Source organism: Pantherophis guttatus, chromosome 1 (genome assembly GCF_059756535.1).
Source record: "Pantherophis guttatus breed Tessera chromosome 1, ASM5975653v1, whole genome shotgun sequence".
Taxonomy (NCBI): Eukaryota; Metazoa; Chordata; class Lepidosauria; order Squamata; family Colubridae; genus Pantherophis; species Pantherophis guttatus.
Window position 1 is genome coordinate 344086164 of NC_142063.1, and position 18036 is coordinate 344104199.

General features: G+C 43.1%; 2 protein-coding genes across 2 annotated transcripts in view; one reads left to right on the top strand and one right to left on the bottom strand.

Annotated features, from left to right (window-relative positions):
* Window positions 1-5633, top strand: part of TRIM37 (tripartite motif containing 37) — a 61413-nt gene extending 55780 nt beyond the window's left edge. The window contains exons 24-25 of the mRNA XM_034404303.3: window positions 1893-2036; window positions 4152-5633. Of these exons, the coding sequence (XP_034260194.2) occupies window positions 1893-2036; window positions 4152-4240 (233 nt within the window). The 3' untranslated portion in view covers window positions 4241-5633. The remainder of the gene's footprint in view (window positions 1-1892; window positions 2037-4151) is intronic.
* A 6567-nt stretch (window positions 5634-12200) lies between these two features.
* The window catches only part of PPM1E (protein phosphatase, Mg2+/Mn2+ dependent 1E), a 128275-nt gene continuing 122439 nt past the window's right edge, over window positions 12201-18036 (bottom strand). Inside the window, exons 5-7 of the mRNA XM_060693239.2 lie at window positions 17577-17720; window positions 14368-14461; window positions 12201-13701 (exon numbers count right to left, since the gene is read on the bottom strand). Coding sequence (XP_060549222.2) covers window positions 12629-13701; window positions 14368-14461; window positions 17577-17720 — 1311 coding nt within the window. The 3' untranslated portion in view covers window positions 12201-12628. The remainder of the gene's footprint in view (window positions 13702-14367; window positions 14462-17576; window positions 17721-18036) is intronic.

Here is an 18036-nt window from a genome sequence, read left to right on the forward strand (position 1 = left end):
GGAGTATGTGTATCTACTGATTATTCTTTTTTAATCAGTGAAGAGGGGACTTTAAATATTTATTAATATTATTTCTGTCCTCTTAAATAATTATGGATAACTGCATAAATCATTAGTAAAATATTCTTAAAAGGAAAAATAAGAACTGGAACCTTCTTCCTCCTTTAAGACTTTGTTCATGATTAGATGTATTATATCTGGAGAAATATATCCAAATTGAAAACCAGTGTGACATTCAAAATGTAGCTAGTAAAAAATAATACACTTGTCATAATGTAAAACCTTGATCAGGAGATATCTAAGGTCTGAATTTCTTCTTTATCTTTATCTTTTATTAGATTTGTATACCGCCCTTCTCCTTTCGGACTCAGGGTGGTGAACCGCCAAAATAAAAACATTTGTACACAAAAGTTAAAATAATTATTAAAATAATTAAATGAAATTTGGCCCATAATTTAAAACATATCAATTAAAAATCAGTATCAAACATTAAAACCAACATGGAATCAGGCCAGGCCGGCTAACTGAAAAAAGTAAGTTTTTAGGGCCCGACGAAAAGTCCGGAGGTCTGGGATCACTCGTATCTCTGGGGGTAGATCGTTCCAGAGGGTAGGTGCCACCACAGAGAAGGCTCTCCCCCTGGGGGTTGCCAGCCGACATTGTCTGGCTGACGGCACCCTGAGGAGGCCCTCTCTGTGGGAGCGAACCGGCCGGTGGGAGGCAATTGGTGGCATTGATATGCACCAATTGATATGCCACCAATTGATATCTCTGGGATATCAAATGTGTTGATGACTAATCTTGAGGCCCATGGAAAATATGAGAGATGGTACTATCATGATTTGATCAGCAGTTTTATGAAATAACATTGAATCAATTTCATAATTCTGGCTGGAATATTATTCAAAAGGTAGACTGAATCCTGTAGAAGGAAGCTGACGAGCTGAAGGCCTCCATTTCTCTTTCTGATTTCTCTGGAATGAACTGGGGGTGGCAGCAAATTTAGTTGGCTCTCTCCTGGAGTTTCAAGGAAGGAACAACTGGGTTGTGGGAAGAGCCGCGCAGTGGTTATAATGCAGTATTGTAGGCTAATTCTGCCGACTACCAGGTGTTCGATCCTGACCGGCTCAAGGTTGACTCAGCCTTCCATCCTTCTGAGGTGGGTAAAATGAGGACCCAGATTATTGGGGGCAAGAGGCTGATTCTGTAAACCGCTTAGAGAGGGCTATAAAGTCCTGTGAAGCGGTATATAAGTCTTAAGTGCTAGCAGTACTGCTAAGAGAATCTGGAAAACTGTTGAGGAAAGTGGCCAGACCAACACTGCAAGTGTGTCTCCATGCACACACTCCATTGCAGTTACAGGTAGTCCTTGACTTACAACCACAATTCAGCCCAAAATTTCTACTGCTAAGCAAAGCAGTTGTTAAGTGAGTTTTGCCCCATTTTACAACCTTTTTTGCCACAACTGTTAAGTGAATCCCTGCGTTGGTTAAGTTAGTGATATGGTTGTTAAGCAAATCTTTCTTCCCCATTGATTTTGCTTGTCGGATCGTCGCAAAAGGGGATCACATGACCCTGGGACATTGCGACCGTCATAAATACATGCCAGTTGCCAAATTTCTGAATTTTGATCATGTGAACATGGGGATGCTGCTGTGGTCGTGAAAAAATGGTTATGTCACTTTTCAGTGCCGTTGTGATGTCAAACGGTCACTAAACGAAATAAGTCGAGGACTACCTGTACGTGTTTTCCAGAGCTGTACTTGCCTTGTCTGCCTACTAGGAAGCCTTTCCACAGATCCAACAGAAGTAAGGAGAACCTTTAGCCTTTGTGTCTTTTGAGGGTAATGTGTGAGTGCTGAGCAGTCAATTTTATTCCTTTCTGGGTGCAGCTGGACTTCACCTCTTGCCAGGCATGAGCAGCGACAGCGACATTGAGTGTGACACCGAAAATGACGAACAGGAAGAGGCCGAGACTGCCTGTGCCACTCCAGAGATCTACAACCAACCTTTCCAGATTCAGCCTTCAAACGATGGTAAGATGGTTCCTTTGCAAAGAAAATACTTAAGACTTCGAACGTGGTCCTCTTTGCTTTTTGTTAGCCTACATTTGCTTCCATTTCGCTAGGTTTTTTTTTTTCTTTCTTTCTTTTGCTCATTTTTCTGTTCGTAGCATTTTCTCCTTTCTTGCATTCTCTGTGTGACTATCATAACTGCTCTTCCCAACTTCGGCAGTGTAATTCTCTTTTCTAAGCCATAGTCTTACAGTGTTCTGAACCCGTGAGAAGCTGATATCTTTGTGCCTCTAAAAAGTCACAAGGCATTGTCCTTTCTGTTGCCCAAGGCACTTCAAGCTGGCCCTGGCATCATTCAGGGTTAGCAGTATTGCATATGTAACCTCAATGGACTGCCTCTCACCTGACATTTCCCCCCAATTCTGAATATCTGTAATATTACTATGACCACAATCGAGCCCAACATTTCTAAGTTGCTAAGTGAGACATTTGTTAAGTAAGTTTTGCCCCATTTTATGACATCACAGTTGTTAAACAAATCGTTGCAGTTGTCAAGTTAGTAACACAGTTGTTAAGTGACTCCCCCATTGGCTTCCCTTCTCAGATGGTTGTGAATAGCGATCACATGACCCCCGGGATGCTGCAACTGTCATAAATACGAGTCAGTTGCTAAGCGTCTTGAGTTTTGATCACCTGCCCATGGGGATGCTGCAATGGTCATTTGAAAAAAAAAGGTCATAGGTCATTTATTCAAGTGCCGCTGTAACTTTGAACAGTCACTAAACGAACTGTTGTAAGTCAAGGGCCACCTGTACAAGTAGGGAAATGGAGCTTTTGGACATCCTGGTATATTGCAGGTAGCTGACACGTCAGCACCACCACACCTGTACAGCCTGTTGCTCTCTATCCATTGAGGTAGCAAGGATGAGAAGACAACCCAGAGTCTTATGCTTGATTCTGCCTCGTTATTGTTGGTGTTTTTTTTTTTTTTGTAATTTTATTTTCAGTCTTGTTTCCTCAACAATGAAATAGTTCTCCCATCTTGTTTCCATATCCAAAACGTGATCTGGTTTTTTATTTCTTAAGCTTCCTGCAACTGGCCTCTCTCTTTCTCCTTAGATTTGTCTCTTTTTTTGGAGGTGTGTTTTCTATCAAACTTTTCTGCTAATAAGCTATTTTCTCTCTGTTTACAGCTTCTAAAAGTTCCCTAAACTGGACAGTCCTTTTCTTGTGGATCCAATTTATCAAAAAATAATACTGCGGCAGGTCTTCCCCTCAGTAATCTCAGCTAACGTCATCTTACCTGGAGACAGATTAGTTTGAACCTATCACATTGCTCAGAATCAGGACAAACGCCTTATCCCAGAAGTGCTTTTTCAAGAGGCAACTGGACTTTCTTATTTTTTGTTTGAAGACATTGCGCTTCTCATCCAAGAAGCTTCTTCAGCTCTGACTGGACGGTGGGGAAGGGAAGGATTTATATTCCTTGCAGCAGCTGGTAATTTGCATTATTTTTAAAGTCGTTGAGGCGACTTGGAGGTTTATTTATGTCCTCATAGTCACCTGAGTAAAAGAGTGTGGTAATCCTGAGTTGCAAAAGGGCATGGTAATCCTGAGGACACAGACATCCAAGTGGCCTCAACGGCTCTCCAAAAGAATGCAAGTGTACCAGCTGTCTGCAAGGAATATAAATTCCTCCCTTCCCCACCATCCAGTCAGAGCTGAAGAAGCTTCTTGGATGAGAAGCGAAATGTCTTCAAAGAAAAAACCAGAAAGTCCAGTTTTCTCTTGAAAAAGCACCTTTGGAACAACCATGACCTGGAGGACTGAGAATCTCCATAGACGTTTGACAAAAACCTTAGTTAAAAGTTCTTTTGAAGTAGGAAAAGTCATTGACATCTGATTCGAATGAGTCAGGAAACCTACAAGTTTCCAGGTTTGTCCTCCCTCCATTCCCACTGGTGTTCAGCCCAGTAGAGAAAGGGATTCTTGCCGTGAGGCGGAATTGACTCAGCAGAACCCACCTGAATGACAAAAATCAGCGTCAGCTGGTTGTTCTTTTCGGGGTGCATGGCAGCCGAAGGCTTCTGTCGCACCAAATCAGGAGTCTTCACCATAAACCTTTTGTGTTTTCAGCCTCAGAACTATGCTCGCTCTTCCCCGAGGCTGACCAATTGGGCCCTGAAGATCTGCCCTTTGACACAGGGAAGGACAGCGCGAGGTAATACTGGGTTCTTCCTGCTGCACCAGCTAAATCTTATCCGGATTGGCGCTTTGGAACTAAACCGTTTGCAGAGGGACCTGCCTGCCTGTGCCATACCAGCAATTTGCTCCCAGAGCGACTTCATAGCATCTGGAGGTCTGTGTATTTTTCTCTTGCTCTTCCTCATACCTGGTTGTGTCTGAAGATGACGCCCGGATCAAATAAGTCAACTTCAGGGTCGCTTTGAGAACACCTGCGTTAAGAGTCCTGCCACCCTCCCTCCACAAAGAACGGTGAGATCCTACTAAATCATTGGTTCTTCAGATCTGCCCGCCAGTGTGCAAGGGTCCCTTCGTGCTTCTTTAGATTTCACCTTTTTTTGTGGCTCACTCTCATGCGGAGTGCTTTTAAACTGAGAGGTGTAAAAAAAGTGAGCCACATCACCCTCACTTTTGTAGGCCTCAGAGGCCCCCTCCAGCCAAGTGAATTCCAATTTGGAGCCCCTATTTCCATTTGGGGACATTTTAAGGAACAAAAGTGGACTCCTTAAGTCTAGTAAATGCTTAAAACTTCCATTTTGCTTAGAAAAAAACCCCCACTGCTCACGTAGTCTGTGCCTCCCTCTAATTTTAGAGTATCCTCTCAAAATACTGTACAAAACTCTATCGTGCCAATCCATTTTAAAGACTACTGATTTCTTCTCTAATCTGTCTTTATCCTTCGTTGATTTTATTGACATAGGCTGCTCCTGATAAGAAATTATTCCAATTTGTTTGTTCTGTTTGGTCTCAGATAAGAGCTTTTAATGATGCGAGAGCTGTCTGACGTTTGATTAGCATCTGGTAGCTTGTTTCTCGGGAACACTGCCCCACATTTCCTGGAAATGCCTTACACAGATTTTTCCTGACTTTCTCTCTGAAAATTCTAGCTATACTGGTTCTCCAGTCCCATTTAACAGAAGCTTCCACCTGATATACCTCCAAAAAAAGTACTTTTACCTTAGCTTGTATTCCTCAGTGATGTGGGAAGGTTTAAGGTGATGAAGAACGGATGCTTGCCTGCTGCAATTATTTTAAACAGTGTACATCGTTGTCTTAAGCTATTTAAATATTTTCCAAAAGGAGTTTTCTCTCTCTCCGAATTACTCCAGTTCTGGCCAGTTGAAAGTAGCCTTTTCTGCATTGCATTTAAGCTACTGAAGATGTTCTGATTTTAAGATTAAATTTGGCTGATCCCTTAAAAGCATGTTTATAACTATATGCCTATTACTTCATGTATCCTGGTGTATTTATCTTCTCCTGAGTGTTATACCTTAAGCAGAAATACCCATTTGTAAATGTAATGTTTAAAAACTGTAAAAATTCAGGTGAAAATGGTTTGCACTCTTTTAATTAATAAAATGAATGTGGAATTGACTGTGCTTGTGCAGTTGAAGTTCTTAAAGAGAGCCTGCTAGATTCAATATCAAAGCGCCTTTGCAAAACACCTTTAGAGCGTTTTGTGATGGGTTTTTATGTAAAAAGAACAGCAGTGGTGAAAATGTAAAATTGGGATAGATAGACAACCAGCTAGTTCCCTGTAGTATGTTTAGTAATTTGGGGAGGAGGGAGTCAGAGTTAAAACTTCTCCATTCTCATTACATATCTGCTTATTAAAAATAGCAGGATCAAAGTGTCTCTTGGAAGATTTAATTTCCACCTTCATAAGATAAATTCCTAGTAATGTTTGTGTCCAGTGCTCTTGTCTGACTGCAAATTCTAATTGCGATACAGTGTTATCTTGGTACTCAACAGCTTTGAAACTCATTCAAAATTGGTACTCAACGCATTTTGACGTGAACATTTTGTCCTGGTACTTGTTTGGTACTCAACGCACAAGCTAGAACTTCTTGTTGTTGGCTGCTTTGTGACTCATTACATTATTCCTTATGGGAAAAAATTATTTGGTATTCATCGCACCTCCCGGAACCAATTAACGATGAGTAGTGAGGTACTACTGTAGTTGTATTTTTATGCATAGTGACAATTATGTAATTGCAGTAGAAAATGACATGGTGTTACAACTAGCATGGTATCGGAATAAGTAAAACTGTGATTGAGGAACGAAAACAAACTTCTAGAAGCTGTTTGGAATGACATGCTCCAGAGTTGTAACTTTGAAATATTTCAATTCCACATCACTGTCAAATGAACGTCCCTAGTCCTGTGCTTGCTCTGAAATTAAGCATTGAGAAGAGTAAAATTCCCTTCTTTGGAATTATAATAAAGCAAATATTCCAGGCTCTTTTTTTTAAAAATGCATTTGAATCGCAGAGCAGAGCAGAGGAAACTAGTCCGGTTAAAAGCATTTTTATTTCCTTTGGCAACAGCATCTTAGACTCTCATTACTAAAATTAAAATCTAGTCTTAAGACTCAGCATTCCAAGAAATCTCCTTGTTATTTACCTTCAAACTGATTGTATAATACTTTTTTATATAATTAAGACACACTTAAGGAGGAGTACTTAAGAAAAAGCAAGATTTATATTGCGGTTACATCATAGTTTTGAAATGGACATATCAGCATCTAACCACAATTATATCTATTGATTTTTATAGGCAGCTGTCACTTTCATTCCTGGTATTATTTTAAGGTAGGATCTCTTAAGAGAACCAGAAAATGATGTATTCAGACACTAAGAGAGGTCTCTGGAGGTTTTTACACTTTGGATCACTTCCCCATTTTCCACTGACATTGTTTCTGTTTTGTCTCCCACGAAACGATGCCATTTTCATTTCGCTGAGAGCTTGTATCGAGTGATGGTTAAATATTGGATTGCGGTTGAGAATTGGAATCTAGTTTATCCTCAACTCCTGAAGCTCAGAGTAATTTTAAGGCAAACACACAGCACATTATTCTTAAAAAGTTCTTGAGAAGCAGAAACTGGGAAGAAATCAGTACATAGGTACTTTTCCCTCAACCTAGAGGAAATACAAGATATAAATCAAATAATTGTGTTCCCTGGGGTAGGGGGGATTTCTCCTTCCCCCACAATTTGTAAATTTTGCTCCTTCAAAGTACCTCTTTTCTGTGGCCGAATGTCTGGAGATTCTCAGACAATTCAGACCATGCTTGTCCTAAAGGTGCTTTTTGAAAAGGCAAAGGAACTTGGTTTTTCCTTGAAGATATTTCACTTCTCATCCATCTCATCTGTCCTTCAGCCAGAACTGCAGAAGCTTCTTGGATGTGTAACGAAACATCTTCAAACAAAAACAAAGTCCTGTTGGCTTTGAAAAAGTACTTTTGGGGACTCTTTTCTGTGGGTTTGCTGCTGTTTTTGCAACACAAAGCTTTGAAACCTTCTCTGCAGTTTGAAGCAGAAAATCAGTTGATGGTTTAAACCAGGGGTCTCCAACCTTGGCAACTTTAAGACTTGTGGACTACAACTCCCAGAGTTCCTCAGCCGCTTTGCCAGCTGAGGAATTCTGGGGGTTGAAGTCTTAAAGTTGCCAAGGTTGGAGGCCCCTGGTTTAAACTACCTACCGTATGAAACGAGAGAAACTCAAGAGTGTGTTATTTGTCATTAAAGAAGTAAGACAGGAAAGTTAGGATGTGTTGTTTTATTAAAGTACTGGTAGAGGTTGAACATAGTCCTTGTTCGAACAGCTTTAATAAATAAAATATGGCTAATACACAATTCCTACTAAAGTCATTAAAAGTTACTGGAATAAAATTTTCAACCGATCCGAACATGTTACTAAATCATTTCTACTAAACTGACCTACTTCGTTAATGTTTTAGGGAAACACAATTAACTTTCAATAGCTCTGTGTTATATGCTTGGCATTCTTAAGAATGCACAGTTCTAACGTTTTAGTAATAATAAGGAATGTCATTAATTTTTTTTTTCTTTCTTTCCAGCAGCAGGGATTGTTAGACACACGTTTTATCCCGTCAAACCAAATTTGACATTTTGCGCAATACTTCAAATGTGTTAATACTGGCAGCTAAATGTTTAGTCCTACCGTAGAGCTTATATTATAAAGAGAAATCAGGCCTTGTTAACGGGCGTAAGAACCCTCACTGGTGGCATTGTGTTTGTGGTCCTTTTTGCTCTGGAGCCGAACAGGCTGATTCTTGGAAAAAATGTCCAGTTTCTTAATTAATCTCAAGTTCCTAGGCAAGGTAAAGGAACCCCTTGAACTACAATTTTCAGTTTTTCGCGTTGAACTTTTAACACTGCATAGCTGTTTTTCTGGCTTAACTGTTCTTCTAGAATTAAAAAAAAAAAAGCAAAGTTGCCTTTGAATATAGGAGTATTGTAAACACAGGACAGGTAATAGATAGGGCTACTTTATGAATCTAAAGGTTCTAATTTTAAATTGATTTATATGGAAGCAGGGGAGGGTTAGATGCTGTCTGAGTGCTGAGGTCTCTTCCTGTTAAGGACCTTGTTCTCTCTCTGAGCCAGGGAGAAATATCCTTCCTTCCTTGCTTTTGTGGGTATCCCTAGTTTGCTTAGGAGGGGAGTAGCAGATTGTGCTTTTTCAGGAAGTATGTAGAAGTCGGAGTAGATTCTAAAGTGCTGCGAGTGATTGATGGCACTTCAGGGTATAAATATTTATATATACTTCCTTCTGTGCAAGCACAGGGCAACCGGAGTGGATTAATCAGCATCAGGATAAACGTTACATGTAGTCCTCAACTTAGAATCATTCACTGAGCGGCCATTCAAAGTTTACGACGGCACTGGAATAAGTGACCCATCCTCCTCACACGACTGTCACAGCAGTCCCAAACTCATCTGATCAAAGTTTGAGCAGCCAGCAGGATATGTACCACAGTCGCAGCATCCCAGTGTCATGTGATCACCCCCCGCAACCAACGGGGGGGAGCTGTATCTGCTTAATGATCATGCGATTCACTTAACAACGGCAGGTGTTTGCTTAACCACCGTGGACTAAAAAAGTCAGAAAATCGGATGCGGCTTACTAAACCAGCTGCCTTGCTTAGCGACGGGAACGCTGATCCCAATTGTGGTTGTAACTGCAGGACTATCTATAATCCCTTTCTCCTGCTGCAGAAGGTATTCCTCCTAATTCTATCCGGTTTCTATCCGAGGGGGATTAAAGGAATCCCTTTGAAAGTCACAGTGGATAAATTCACCAGCCGGCTCTCGAGCGGCCTCTGGAAGGGCGGCCGCTGGAGTGCGTCTCTCTCCTGCTACTGCTTCTGTGTTCTTACACAACTGACTATGCAGATTTGTGTGAACTTGAGGGATACTTCAGACCTTTATTGGAAAGATTTCAGTATGCAAATATCAAACCACTAGTTAAATACAACAGATTTACCAAACACTTTACAGGACGACCAACATTAACACGGTTAAATATCTATATTAGTAGTTGTGGTTGTTTTTTGTGTTTTTTTGTTTTTATATTTTCACCAGCTAAAAGGTTCAAAATACAAGATACTGAACATTTAAGATTATCGTTAGTTTAAAAGGAGCTTATTGCTTACGTCAGCAAGCAGCAAATGAGGGCACAGGAGTTTTAACTGAAGAGAATTACTTCCTATTTTACCAGTGGCAATGAAGAAAAAAAAACAAAGCATGTCACAAAGCATTTTTTTTTCCTTTTGTTTTTTTTTTGTTTTTTGTCTCTTATGCCTAGTGTCATAGAATCAAGCGGCACGAACCGGAATCAGGAACAACAACTTTTAAAATATGTCATTATTACCACGTTTGAAAAAAATAATAATAATAATTCGCCTCACAAATGGATTCTACACACTTTTGTCACTACGTGGAGATGAAAGAAATGGACACGCTCTACTTGTTTGTAACAATATTTTTGTACTGGATCACAGTAGGAATCCATTGACCAGCTCTTTCCTGCAGGGTCAAACATGGCGAACAGCAGGTAATCCACTGTATATCAATCCACAGGCATGAAGTCTTAACTTTATAAACACGAGAGAGAGAGAGAGAGCATGTTCCACAACCAGCACCTTCCAAGGACGCCTGCATTTTGAGAAGAGCGTCCAATACTTCTAACGGCACCTATGAACTTGGTCGCGTCTTCGGACAATTGCTTTTGCGCGTTGCGTTGAAGACAGCAACTGGATCGATCTCTCCTCAACTGATCTGAAAGTTTTTCAGACAAGGTAGCACAAATTGCTGCCGTCTACATGTACTCATCTTCTTGTCACCCTCTACTAACGTGTTACACCTAAGCTTGTAGTTGCCAAATAACAAAGAAATAGTTCTTCCCCTCTCCATAAGTATGCCTCAAGCTAAGGCTTTTAATCTCCTTTCCAGGAATAAAACTACTGTTTCCTCTCGTGCAGAGCTTGTCACCCTTGCCATTTTTATGAGGCGCGGACTTCCAACTCCCAGAATTCCCCAGCTAGCATGGCTCAGCTAGGGAATTCTGGGAGTTGAAGTCCACACGTCTTAAAAGTTGCTAGAGTTGAGAATCACTCCTCTTCAACTCCCAGAATCGCTGGAGAATTCTGGGAGTTGAAGTCCACACACCTCATCAAGTTGCCAGAGAGTGATAAACACAGCTCTAGAGAATTCTTTCCGAATATGGCATTCTTCAGGATTTCCAATTACGATGTCCAGATTTTGAGGGTTGCAGTTCTAAAAACCTCTAAAGGGTGCGTAGTTAAGGACTACCTCAAATATATATATATATATATATATATATATATTTTAAAAAATAAACCGTCAGACCACAAATCAAAGTTCAGAAGCATTTTCTAATCATCAGTAATCTCGAGTTTTCTGTAACTATTTAAATTTGCACAAATGGCAGAGTGCCCCAGTTAGTTTTAGTGAACAGAATATTGTGGAATTTTGGTGAGTTTTTTTTTTAAGGTAGTGTAAGCGGTGTGCTGAATATTTTAAGTACCTAAAAGACAATTGACATGCTTTATGTGATTCTGGTACATCCCAGCTACCTAGTTTATGTAAAAATTAGTGTTTGTTTAAAGAATATTTTACTCATCAGGATTAAAGTAACAAATGGAAGGCAATCCTCAGACTCTCACCCTGAACCTCTAACTGGCAATTTAAATCTCCAAACTTTTACATCATTTTTCTAATGTTGCTAGTGTTAGATAGCCACGTTCATACTTTATTTCTTCTTCTGTTTACGCTCCCAACTGCTCTGGACATCCCTAGTAGTTTCCTTTCCTGTTCTTACAGCCTCTTCAGTTGAACATGCAAGCAATTTGAGTGAAAATGTTCCCGAAACGCGATTATTTCTTTTTTTTAAAAAAAAAGAAAAAGATCACAACTTCTTACCTGGGAAAGCAGAACTGATGACAAATTGGCGGTTTAAATGAGTTTTCAATAGGACAATGTGAATTGTATCCGAACTGATTTTTACATCAGTTTTGACACCTGAGATAAAAAGGACTGGGAAAGAGAGCGCGGCGGCTTGAATCAGCTGCAAAATGATGATTAATCTTAAACCGTTTAAGCATTATTACCACCCCCCACCACCCCCAGTTTAAAAGGCTGAACTGTCATTAAGGAACACCTCCCTCCCCAGAACCTCCCCCAAAAAGTTAACTCTGATTTCAGTATAGTTTCCATTTTAGCGGCAGGAAATTATCTTTTCTTTTAAAAACTACAAAAGCCTGGCCTGGCATGGCTTCCCCTTGCCCCATCTTCTCAATGGGAGGGAAAAAAAAAAATTAAAAGATTGAATACGTCTCTCGAACTGCATCTGAAGGGTTGGGAGGGCCCAGGTGCTAGATTGAACCTCCCCTATGGCTTTTTCACAACAGACCTGCAAAACGACCTGATAACGTAATTTTTGCTCTTATGGGATTAAAGAAGCCCAGTCCCCAAAAGGATTCCTTATACGCCTTCCTACTTCCTCCTCGCCTCCACTTACAGAAAAAAAAAAAAAACCAATCCCACATCAGTTCTAGAAAGTCTTTCTGAAAATATTGCTCCGTAGGCTTCTCTCATAACGGGTTTCTCTCTCTTATTTTTTCTCTCTGTTATTTTTTTGCAAATTCTTTTTTTTTTTTTTTTAATGGCACTTTCCTGTCTTGTCCAGCGAGTCCATAAGAATATCGAGTTCCCATGAAGAAATGAAGCGACTACACAAAGAGTACATACAGATCCGTGTGAGTGTGTGTTGTTTGTACATGAGAGAGAGAGAGATTGAATGTGTCCATGAAGTTGCTAGGGAGACTGGCATGCCAATCCTTGTTCGTTTGTTTGTTTTTGTTTTTCCCAATTTTTGGAGGCAAACACTAGGATTCCCAGGATGTATTTACATGAGCAGAGCCTTCCGTGATATCCTAATTCTGAAACACTCCCTCCGAATTACTTCTAATTCTGTGAAATGTCTAGCCTATTGAAGAAGAAGAAGAGGAAAAAAGTAAAGTAAAATACAAAGGAGGGAACGTGTTATTTTTTACAACTCCACAGCAGCCATGGGTCTGGTGGTATACAGGGACTTGGCCTTAACATCAAGAAAATACTCTCGCCGTGACCTTGATGGCAACCAAGGGAAACTTGCCCAAGATGGCTTCTTAGGAACTTGTTCCTACGGCCATTTAGGTGGTTGGGTGAGCAGAGGGTTAAACCTTCCGGGCAGAAAAGGGACCTCTGCTCAAAGAGAAACCCATTGAGCTTCGGCTTCAGTCTCGCTAACCGTTGCCACCGCTTGGCGTCGCAGAAATGAAAGTGAGAGAAAATGGAAGCTTTTCTTCCCCAGGACTTGAACCACAGGCCTTCAGGCCCGGCGGGGATCGGGGCCTCCACCAACACCACGCTGCACTCCCCTGGGCTTGAAGAGCCCAAGTTCACGGAGCCCCGTAGTGCCTTCTGCCCCTGGGGAGGAACGTCGTCCCTTCTCTTGCCGTCTTCCAAAACGCCTTGACTCAAAATCGCCCTCTTTGGTACGCCAGCGCTGAAGACTTGATCCGGAGAAAGGCGTTTGGCGCTGTGGATTTTTCCCGCTTCTGTTTTCCTCAGGTCTAAGCAGCCGGGGTCTTCGAAGATGTTGATGGGGGAACTGGCGCTCAAGGTAGTTCTGTCTGTGAAGGAATCCACTCTGCCGTCGTACCCCAGATCGGCAGGCGCCGAGACCTGGTGCTGAGGCCACTGTCTCTTGCAATCTCCCTGGTTCTCTTTGTCGTCGCCGCTGTCCTCTTGCCCGCCTTGGAAAGAGTTCTCGGTCCACTCGGATTCCTCGCCGACGCTGATGATGGCGTTCATGTCCCTGAGGAAGACCACGATGACCGTGATGTTGTCGCTAGAGCCGGCATCTCGAGCGGAAGCCACCAACTTGTGGGCTACCATGCTGCTGTCCCCGTTGTTCTCCTTCAGGTGGTCGGCCACCACTTTCACCGCCTCGTCGGGGTTCACCGTGTCGTAGAAGCCATCACAGGCTAGAATGAGGTAATCCTCCGATCCATCCAGCACTGTGGATCCAGAATCTGCGTCTCCACAGATGTATGGCTTGTGCTCTGCATCACCTGGAACAGGTAGACAAAAAAAAATAACAACAAAAAACAGATTTAGACTTCTGACGCATACCCCTTACACCAGGGGTGTCAAACTCAAGGCCCGCAGGCCAGATCCAGCCTGCATGGTGCTTAGATCTGGAAACAGCGAAGGACCGGACCACGATGCCTCTGCCAGCAAGAACAGAGCTTGGGAGGGCCGCACGTTTTCACTGGCAGAGGGTTGCAGGAGGCCATTGCAGCTGAAAACTGAGCTCAGGAGCCCATTTTGTCTGGCAGAGTGGTCGGGCCACCATAAGCACCTGTGATACGAGTGACGTCGAGCTGGCTACGCCCACCCTGGCCATGCCCACCAGGAACAGATTGAACAACTCTTTGTTCAAAATTATAGAGGGCCTCCTGCCTGAGCAGGGGGTTAGACCAGAAGACCTTCAAGGGCCCTTCCAACTCTGTTATTGATGCTGTTAGGACTGACAACATCAACATTGTCTCTGTGGTTTGCTTTTAATCTCTTCTCTAGAGCTTTCCAATGCTTTACTTGGCTCTGCTCCAAAAGTATTGAGTAGACATTTTCATTCAATTTGCCCACTCTGGCTGCAGCACTTCCTGACTACCAGCAATCCACATTAACAATTGAATATTGCAAAGGATACAACAGGTAGCATTTTTTTCCCCTACCAATAGCTCTGGAGACAGAAAGACTTCCGTTGACTCGCCATGCTCCAAACCAGACCACGCAGCCTCCAAGGGCCTCGATGCGTTTCTTCTCATCCTAAAACAGAAGACAGTTCACCTGTTGATTGAACTTCCTGCTGCTGCAATGGAATCTACTTCACGCTTACAGTACACAGTACAGTACATTTCCTCAAGTTTTACCCCAAAACATAAAGACAAATCATTCTATCTATATCTAGCTATCCATTTAAAAATTCCCTCCCTTTTTACAATCCCGTAATCCCTTAATTTGGAGTAGAATCTGGATGACTGGATGGAGCTGAGCGTTTACTGGCTGGATGCCTTTCCTGATGCCACACAGAGTTCACAGCAGATGTTTTTTCTTTGCACCCTAGGAGAGGAACATCTGCTTCTACCTAGGATTGAACTCTTAACCTTCCAAGTGGGAGGCAAGTGTCTTCACTACTAGGCCAGCATGCCATACTCTCCCTCCCTCCTCTCTCTCTCTCCCTCTCTCCCCCCTATCCATCCATCCATCCATCCATCCATCCATCCATCTATCTATCTATCTTCCTTCCTACCTACCTACCTATCTGTCATCTCATAATTTTGTTGTACTCCTTCACTAAGGCTTCCTGCCTTCGTAGAGCTGGTGGTGTAATGTGGCTCAAGACGGGGAGCCAGCAAGTAGGAGTAGATTTTATGCAACCGCTTATGATCCTGTGCACGCTGATCTTCCTCATCTATCAATTGGCAGGGTTAAATCCAGGAAGCCCTCTCTGGCGCTTGCTCAACAACTGTCTAGCAACTTTGACGTCAACACACAATGGAAAGCCAAATGGGCTGCTGAACGCCCAGCAACAGGCAGTTACGTAGATGACCCTACACAAAAGGTGCCAGGTTTTGATCTTCCTCGCCAGCATTGGTCAACTCTGAACAGGATCTGTACCCAACATGGTGTCTGCCAGGACTCATTGTTTAAGTGGGGTCTTGTCCCTAACCCCCTCAGCGGGACCGTGGGGCTCCTCGACAAAATATCCATCACATTGTGTCTGAATGTCCATCAAGAGCTTACACCGGCCCAATGTCTGTTTTTTTTTTCAACACAGACCACCCTGTCTTTGAATGGCTGGGTGGACTGGACATTAACATTTGAACTACTATAAATCCATGTATTTGCCATACCCTAAATAAATAAATAAATAAATCTGTCAGCGTTCCAGAAAAAAACCCAACTCCAAGTAAAAACTGAAGCAAGCATTTTTCAAAGTTCTATATGCTAGAATAAGTAAACTGGCACATCTGGGAAAACCTGAATCTGAGAGGTCCGGGTTTTCCCTCAATAAATTAAAAAACCCCTAAAACCATCCCCTCACTCCTCAGTCTGTCACATGCTCCAATCACCATCTGTCCCATCTCGAGACATCACTCCGACCACTCCTTCTCCAGATGCAGGATCGGCCTGACCTTGACCGACAGGAAGAATGCTATTATGTCTAAAGACAACCCCTCTACTAAATCCCCCCTCCTACTTTCTCACACAGGAGAAGGTGGCAGTGTGGAAGCTTCCGGAGCTAATATAGCTTCCAAAGTTGACAAAATGTATCATCTATCTATATCTATCTATCTCATCTATATATATCTATTTTTTTCTCCCTCTCTCTCCCTCTCTCTCTCTCTCTCTCTCATCATCTATCACATTTTGGAACTGCCCATCTACCTCACAGAAGGGATTCTGGGCAGTGTACAATGAAATATTAAAACATAAAAACAGTACATAAAAGTTAAAAAGAGGCAAGGATGCTAAAACAATTAAAACAAATTGAAACGTGGGGAAAGCACCAATCAGATTTTTTTTAAAAAATATTTTGCCTACCAGCCCCACAGCTGCATGTTCTACTGTGCGCCGTGAGCGAGGCCGCAGAACCATGTTTATACGCCTTTCCAGAAGACCAGGAGGGGGGGGAGTTACCTCACTTTTCGGGGAGGGGGGAAATGTTCCACGGGGGAGGGGCTCTCTTCCTGGACTCCCCCCATCGGAATTCTTTAACTGATCCGGTCTGCAACATACCTACAGGCTGATGTAATGGGGTGAAGACCATTCCATAGGGAGCCCAGCCCCATGCCATGTAAGCCTTTCAAGGTCATAACCAACCCCTTGAACTGGACCCAGAAGCAAGCCAGCACCCAGTATAGGTCATGGAGCAAAGGTGTTACATGCACCTTTCCTTTGGGTGCCAAAAATTCCCTGTGTGGCTCCATTCTCTACCAGCTGATGCTCCCAGAGACTCTTCAAGGGTAGCCCTAAGTAGAGGGCATTGCAGTAGTCCAAACAGCAGATGTTTAGGGCATGAGTGATCTAGCAAAGAGCCATCCCTTTCCAGGATAGGGTGTTCGTTGACTGGCACACCACACCTGTCATGTCCCCATCAGAGCCTGGAGGAAGATGAGCCAGAGGTGGAGCCAAGGGAGACCATTCGTTGCCTTCAGATGAATGTGGGGAGGAGGCGGGCCAGGGCCCCCTCTGGACTGGGATGGCTTGCTAGCAGGGAGGAACGGGGCCAGGATGACCAAGAGAGGGCAGGCAGTGAACATGGGGAGTGAAGGAGCTCAGGTGACAAGCAAGAACTGCCTCCTCTTGATCCCCAAGCATGGAGAGTGGAGAGGAGGCGGGAACAGCACAGGCTGACCCTACAACTCAGGAGGAAAGCGCCCCACCTCTCTTCACAAGGCATACCTGGGAACAGAGACTTAAGGAGACGCTGTGGGGAGGGACATTTGTCAGGAACAAACACTGAATTCATGGAGTTTTGTGTGCCATTCCCGATGTTTGGAGTTTCCTGGACTTCTTGCTTTATTTCTTGCTTCCTGGACTCATTGACTTATTCCTTGCCCCACTGGATTTCTTACTTTGCAGCTGTAGCGCTCACAGCACTTTGCTGGACTACTTGCAGCCAGAGTCTGCAGGAGGTGTGTGTGTGTTTGTGGTTGATCACTTTGCTCTAGGACTTACCGTAACGTGGGAGCGTTTGGGAGAAAGTTGGAGCAATAAAGGGGCAATTTGAGCTATCAGCTGACTGTGTTGCCTCTGTGCCTTGCCTCAGGTCATTACAACACCAGTTAGCAAATGCAAAGATTCTGCACACGCTGGGCTGCCGTCAGCCAAGTCCCCATTTTTTACAAGGGGTTTTGTAGTCCTAGTGTGGACTCACCTCCCGGTCGGGTTTATGAGGCTTCATCAGTTCTACAGCCTGGCCCCTTTTCACGAGCATGACTTGAGAGTCCCCCAGCCAGGCCACATACAACATGTTCCTTCGGATGAATGTCACAACGCCTGTGGTGCCGCATCGCAAACTCTATAAAGAGAAAACACAAACCGTCGTTTGGGCACCCTTGAGAAAACAAAACCTTAGATCAGGGGTGAAATGCAGCAGGTTCTCACAGGTTCTGGCGAACTGGTAGCGGAAAGTTTGAGTAGTTTGGAGAACCGGCAAATACCATCTCTGGCTGGCCCCCGAGTGGGATGGGAATGGGGATTTTGCAGTATCCTTCCCCTGGAGTGGGGTGGGAATGGAGATTTTGCAATATCCTTCCCCTTCCATGCCCACCAAGCCATGGAAAAAAAATGGATTTCACCCCTGCCTTAGATGAAATACAAAGATCAAATAAATC